A 7,608-nucleotide genomic window follows, 5' to 3' on the forward strand; every position below is an offset into this window, starting at 1 on the left:
CAATTCGGTCCTATTGTTTGAGTACTGAAGCGGAGATGTTAGCCCTCAGGCGAGGGGAACATGGGAGCTTCGAAGTAAGAGCCGGTATCCTTCCAGCTTAACCGCAGATTCAGTAACCAAGCATAAGATTAGTCAATGTTATTTATGTCTGGATCAAAGGGTAAAAAATATATATGCTCCTATTTGACATAATACAATTTGAACTGATTCACTTTTTCCATTCACTATAATTTCTTGACAAGGAGAAGGATGATTTCTTATAGATTGAATATCACATTAGAAACTTTATTAGTATAATTAGTTATTTAAGAGTTATTAAAATTACATATTTATTTCAATTGTCTATTAGTGACAGATAAGCATGAATTATATTATTGTGATTAAGTCTTGATTTTCTAAAATCTTAGTTCGTAGTTTTAATATTACTCAATGTGGGATCGATATCTAGGACTCCATTAGAGCCCTATATTACTTGAGCGATACATATACTTGTGTTGATAAGTGTGACTTTACCATTATTGAATATTTAATATATACATCTTTATCGAATCTATAACCGTTATTAAGTTTTTGATGTCATTGCTGAGGAATGAAATCTTCTAGCAGCAATATTAAATACTTGTATTTTTAAGCATATATAAAGTCGCTGTCAGCCATAAATCTCAATGGTCTGTAATTTTCCTTAGAAATATGGTTACAACCGTACTTAAGAAAGATGCTTGAAAATGTACTAGTTGTTTCCTTTAAATTTATTATCTACCTGGTTGGGGTGTTTTCCACATAAGCTTATAAAACAACCTAAGTGTCAAACCTTGAAAGGATTATCTTCCTAATACAGTTAAGGAAGAACACTAATATGGTGAAGGGTGCTGAGGAAGCATTATTTTTAAAGCTGCTCCCTTGTCTAGTAGTTCTTGAAGAATTAATACCTGAATGAAATGTGAGATGACAACCTCACCACAATCGTGCTTGAAAGTTAACACGAATGACCTTTCGAGACTACTACAATCATGCTCGAGTTGTTAACATTAAAAAACTTTTGAGATTGTAGTGAATGTTGCCCATTACATTGAAGAACACTTCAAAGAAAATCTTCAAGAGGTACAAAAAAGGTTTCTTCACTAGTTAGATGATGTATATCATTGGGAGACAAAGTATGGGCTCATCTTCTCAAAATTGAAGATATTGTTAAACTACACTTTGTTTCCCATAGAAGACTCCGAACAGATGTGTTGCTACACTGTATACTGGATGATGTATTACTCTATTGGGTGATTAATTTTTTTGCAACGTATGTTGGGATTTCACTATTCGCGTTATGACTCCACAAGTAACTTCACTGCGAGGAGTAAGTAGTGGGCAATGATAGTGGCTGACAAGTAACAGTCAGATTGGTCGGAGGGGTCAACTAGGCTAGCTAGAGAAGGCAGCTATAGATGTTGGAGGAGACAGTGGCCTGAGTTGATAAGAAATGATGGTTAGGTTTGACCAACAACATTGACCAAAGTTGGTGGTGATAGCATTGGCTAGAGTTGGCGATGTTGGCTACTAGAGTGGGTGGTATTCGCCTGAAATACAGTGTAGAAGCGATGCTAGATCTTACCCCTTCTTCAAGCTTCCATCTTCTGCTGGCTCAACGTCTATGCTCCCTTTCAAGAGAAGAGGTAAGTCTCTAATTTTAGAGGCTAGATTACAAATAAGGAAAGAATCCCAACAGCTCCATTGGACGACCCAAAGAAGTTCCTTAGATCGAATGATGTTCGGTGGACATTTAAGTCTCTTAATGATGTCCAAATTGAGTGATATTGAGCTTATTGGATTTATCTTATCAAGATACTCGATTTGACTACACACATGCGAGATTCAGAATCTGCTTGACCTTCGAAATATGTTTTGAAAACTTCTGAAAGTGGTTTGACTGTTTTTGTTGGTTTCATTTGACTTGAATTGAACCAAATTTGATTCGTTGGGTTCGTCTTGTTGAGCAGGTTTGTTTAACTATAATTTCAGTGAAATCAAAATTCTGTATAATTTTTAATCAAAGTTTGAAATTTTTTTATTTAAAATATTACCACGAGTTCATACAATGTCTTAAAATTCATGCCAACTGATAAAAATTTATTGATGGCAAATCAAAGCTTACTTCTTATTAGAAACCTAAAATTCTAATCTTAAAAATCTCTTCACTAAAAATTAACTAAAGCTTTAACTTGCTTTTAGAATAATGTCCTTTAAAATAAACATAAGTTTTAATTGAAAAGCTTGTATTCTAAAATTATACCCCATGACTTCTCCGTCAAATTCCAAGTCAACGCATGTTATGACTTGACTAGATTATAAAATAAAATCAAAATTCCTTCAATAAAGTTAAAAATTTTCTGTATTAAAATTTTTCCGAAATATGTCGAAACAGGATAAAAAAAAAAAAATCCAAACCATGGGATCTGAGCGCTCATTCTAAAAGAGACTAACAAGTGGTTTTTTGGGAATTAAAACAAACCTTTCTTGCTTTGGTGAACAGATAGATGGCTCTTCCCTTGCTGGTACTCCTGTTCCTTCTCTCGCTGCCCCTCCATCCCCATCGCTCTTACGCCGCCGATTCCCTCTCCGGAAACCAGTCTCTCTCCGGCGACCAAAAGATCACATCCAAAGGAGGTAAATTTGTTCTCGGTTTCTTCCCTTTAGGAAACTCCCCTAAAAGATATTACATAGGCATCTGGTACAACACCAACACGGTCTCCAAACTCACCCCCGTCTGGGTTGCGAACAGAGACACCCCTGTCTTTGATTTCTCCTTATCCGAGCTCAAACTCTCCGAAGATGGCAACCTGGTCCTCCTCAACCAGTCAAAATCCCAACTTTGGTCAACAGGGACTAAAATCACCTCAAATACCACCATAGCCGTGCTCCTCGATTCCGGGAATTTGGTTCTCCAAGATGGCTCCGATGCCTCCCGTGTCCTATGGCAGAGTTTTGATCATCCCACAGACACCTGGCTTCCCGGCGGCAAGCTTGGACTCAACAAGCTCAGCGGTGAGAATCAGCACCTGACAGCTTGGAGGAATGCTGAGGACCCTGCTCACGGATTCTTCTACCTTGAAATCGACCCTAGCGGGAGCAGTCAATACTTCATCCTGTGGAATGGCACCAAAACTTACTGGTCTAGTGGTGTTTGGAATGACAAAATCTTTAGTCGTGTACCGGAAATGACTTCTAATTATGTTTATAATTTTCAGTATGTAAACAATGCTTCTGCGAATTACTTCACTTATACTGTTAATACTGATGATGTAATATCAAGGTTCATCATGGATTACTCGGGGCAGATCAAGCAGTGGACTTGGCTACCTGCTGCTCAGAACTGGATATTGTTTTGGTCCCAACCGAGAGCACAGTGCGAGGTGTATGCGCTTTGTGGCTCTTTCGGCAGCTGCAATGAGAAAAAGTTGCCATTTTGTGGTTGCGTTAAGGGTTTCAGGGAGAGGTCACCCGAGGAGTGGGACTTAGGCGATCAGAGTGGGGGTTGTGTGAGGAATACTCCATTGCAATGCGGAGGAAGTAGTTCTGTAGGAATGGAGAAGGATAAGTTTTATCAGATGGACAGAGTGAGGTTGCCTACTAATCCTGAGAGTGCTGAGGCCGGGAGTAGTTCAGAGTGTGAGTCAGCTTGTTTGAATAATTGTTCATGCACTGCTTATTCCTATAGTTCTAAATGCTCTTTGTGGTTTAGAAATTTACTAAACATCCAAGAAGAGTATGATGGAGCCGATCAATCAACTTTTTTCCTCCGTCTAGCCGCATCCGAGCTTCCTGGTTCTTCGAGCAAGAAAGGAGGAATTATTGGTGCAGCTGTTGGTGGTGTCATGGGATTATTGGCACTGTTGGCTATTATTTGGCTGATAATTTGGAGACAACATAGGAGGAGAATAATTGGTGCGGCAAAATCTGCTGCAGATGGCATTTTGGTGGCATTCAGATACAGCGATTTGCAACGCGTGACTGGGAATTTCTCAGACAAACTTGGAAGTGGAGGGTTTGGATCAGTGTATAAAGGGGTCCTACCTGATTCAAGTTTCATTGCTGTGAAGAAGCTAACGGATCTTAGCCAAGGGGAGAAGCAGTTTCGGGCTGAGGTGAGCACGATTGGAAAAATCCAACAGATCAACCTGATTCGTCTCCTTGGTTTTTGTGCTGATCAAAGCAATAAGTGTTTGGTCTATGAGTTCATGCCCAATAGTTCTCTTGATGTTCAATTATTTCATGGCAGTAAAACTGATTTAGACTGGGGCAGAAGGTATCTTATTGCTCTCGGAACTGCTAGAGGCCTGGTTTATCTGCATGAGAAGTGTAGGGACTGTATCATACATTGTGATATAAAGCCAGAGAACATACTCTTGGATGCTTCTTTTATTCCAAAAGTTGCGGACTTTGGCCTATCAAAACTTGTAGGAAGGGACCTTAGTCGTGTTTTGACTACAATGAGAGGAACGAGAGGATATCTTGCTCCGGAGTGGATCTCCGGTGTTGCTATCACTGCAAAAGCAGATGTTTATAGCTACGGAATGATGCTTTTTGAAATTATATCTGGTAAGAGAAACACAGACCATTGGGTGGATAATAAAGCGGGGTTCTTTCCTGCTTCTGCCATGAAAAACCTGTTGGCTGGGGATATTCTTAGTTTGTTGGATCCAAGGTTGGAGGGCGATGCGGAGATTGCAGAGGTGGAGAGAGCTTGTAAAGTTGCTTATTGGTGCATTCAGGATGAAGAGATGTATAGGCCGACCATGGGACAGGTGTTACAGATGCTTGAGGGAATGGTGGAGATTAGCATGCCTCCAGTTCCAAAATCTCTTCAGGTATATTCTGGGCAACCGGAACGAATCGTATTCTTCTCAGATTCAATACTTGATCAAAGCGATCAAACGATGGGTACATTTTTCTCAAGTCAACTAGGGAGTTCAAGTTCAACAAATTTGAAGGAGTAAGCTAAGAGAAACCATTAGGACTACATCTTGATTAGTTTTCAGAATTATAGTGTTACAAATATAAGCATCTACAGTTCAGCTCTCCAAGTTGCCTTGGAGTTTGGCGTAATGCCATATATCTCCTTATTGTTTACGTCTCATTGTTTAATGCATAATTGTCTAAAATACTTTTTAGTAAATGTCTTGTGTCTAAACGTTAAAAAAAAATGATTTTGTTAGCTATATGTATGTTATGAGGTTAGGAAGAGGCATTTTAAATGTCATTTCTTTATTGATCTTCAATTCTGTAAAAAATCTTGACATCATTATATACTATATTTTACCAGCAGAATATCAGAAACACCTATATTTTTCTTAGTTTTCTTTCTCCATGCCAACTAGCTTTTTTTAGTGTTTCTCATAAATCCTGCTGCTTAATCTGTGCTGGGATTTATTTACTGGAAGTATTGATTTTGTCTATACGCCCTCGCACGATATAATTCGTAATAAGGGGAATTTAAATGAACTATGTAGAAACATTTTTGGAACTGCATTCGTTAAAAGCTATCTCATCTCCTGAGTACACCTATATCTCATCGTTCATGTTCAAGTCACTATGTTTAATCATCTCTCGTCTAAACACCGAAAGTCTGGTGACATCCTTCTATGCTAGTATTGAGTCATCTTTTTTTTTCATTCTTTAATTCTGAATTTCTGTTTCCTTTAGTTGGATGCTAAGCTGCATTAACTTATCATTTTATTACATAGCTTTTATGTTCGCCATAGAATTAATAAAGGGAGGAAAAAAAATTTTGGAGGGCTATTTAGTTGCATGTATTAGAAGTTAATGAAATGTACGGTCTAGAAATAATCTAGAAATAATAATAATGCTACTTAACATGAACAGTCTCGGGTTTCTCTATATTTACATGGACTGACTTTGGAGTAGGGGTTTTCTTTTGAATGGGAGATATGAAAGCTAGTAATTCTTCTATTTTCTTCTCTAACTTCTCAATGTGGTCATCCCATTGCTTTAACTCGTCTAGTAGAAGTTGAGTTGTAGTAAGCTATGGAATCTCTTCAACTACGACTTGATGTTGTACTGGTGTTTGGTTTCGATTCGTTGGAATGGCATTCACAATCTCCTCCAATCTTTCAATAATTTCATCTCCCTGCCTTAGTTGATTTAGAAGTTGTCAGGCTGCGTCTGGAATAACAGATTCTTCAACCATGACATCTTGTACATCAGTACATTCTTCTTGTCAAGCTGCCTTAGTTGATTTAGAAGTTGTCAGGCTGCGTCTGGCATAACACATTCTTCAACTATAACATCTTGTATATCAGTACATTCTTCTTGTCGTTCTCTTAACGAAGATCTAGTTTCAACTATCATGACACTGACAGTTCCTTCCAAACCCTCCAAATTTTCATCTTCTTCTTTCAACTGTCTGAGGTTAAATTCCAGTTCATTCAAGTTCTCATTGATAGGTCAACAAATAACATTCTTCAAATCAACATGAATATACTTGGGTTATGTGTCGATATTCATCTCATCAACTTCCTTTGCAATGCTCTCAGGTTCAGACTCTTCAATTTCTTGAAGTCGTGACACTTTTCTTGAAAGATGTGAGGTACTATCTTTGTCTCTAAGAGGAGATGACACTCCAACCTTAGGGTGTAACTTTATCAGTAACATGGAAGATTTCTTCTCAATCTCGGTACTTGGAGTTTCTTGGAAAGGTTGTGGGATACACGGGGGAGTTTCAGCTGATAAACATCATACTTCCTAGTTTTTGGAAGATGATGAGGAATATAAGACAATGCTTCTGGTGATAAATGATGAACATAAACCCATCTTCATAAATGTTTATGTTCTTTTCTCGGTGATCTTTGATATTCCAACCTTTCCTCTCCTGTCTTTTCAGTAATTAGGTCCTACTGATTTCAAAACTTCCACGATGGTACATTTTTTCTTTTTTGTCATTTTCTTATGTATTTGATATAGACCAAAATGATGGAACTCTTTGTTCCTTTGTCAAGGGATTAAAGTTTTACAGGGGGTAGAGGTGATCTGTTATCCCATGCATGTTTTCCTCTTCCCATGCAGCATAAAGTGTGTGAAACATACTTCCATTCAAAAGAGGAGAGGTTTTAGTATGTCAAACCTAACTTCTAGTATCTCATATGAATTCGTCCATACCTATTCTTTTGTTGGGTTTTAGTCAGCACAGCAACAATCCTAGAAGATGAGCCAGCTTCAAACAAAGATGAGATATTATAAGTTTCACCCTGTACTTCAACTGGTTTATCATTAGCTTCTTTAATTGGATCAAAAATTTCTAGGATTTTAGAAATTTCGATTCTCTTAGGATGACCTTGAATTTAAAAAATAACAGCGACAACAGCGGTCTCAACAGAAGTTTTTCAACAGCTTTCTTCTTTAATGGCATGAAATTTTCTTCAGATATAAAATTAAATTCCATCAGAGGTATTTTCTCATCAACTAATTGCGGGTCTACCATGAAAATGTAAGATCACCACAAGTCATCTTGAAGAAATCAAATCTCGTTCCAAATTTGATGGTTTCCCATCCCTGAGATGAATTGGACTAAGTGCTAAATTGCAGTATTGTTCCAAAGGAGAA

General features: G+C 37.9%; 1 protein-coding gene across 1 annotated transcript; it reads left to right on the forward strand.

The window, feature by feature from the left end:
* Positions 1–2,476: 2,476 nt before the first annotated feature.
* Positions 2,477–5,281, forward strand: LOC110019608 (G-type lectin S-receptor-like serine/threonine-protein kinase At2g19130). The gene has a single exon (XM_020717342.1). It carries the CDS (start codon positions 2,526–2,528, stop codon positions 4,983–4,985), a length of 2,460 nt encoding a protein of 819 aa, XP_020573001.1. The 5' UTR covers positions 2,477–2,525; the 3' UTR covers positions 4,986–5,281.
* The last annotated feature ends 2,327 nt before the right edge of the window (positions 5,282–7,608 follow it).

Source organism: Phalaenopsis equestris, unplaced genomic scaffold, assembly GCF_001263595.1.
Source record: "Phalaenopsis equestris unplaced genomic scaffold, ASM126359v1 Scaffold000063, whole genome shotgun sequence".
Lineage (NCBI taxonomy): Eukaryota > Viridiplantae > Streptophyta > Magnoliopsida > Asparagales > Orchidaceae > Phalaenopsis > Phalaenopsis equestris.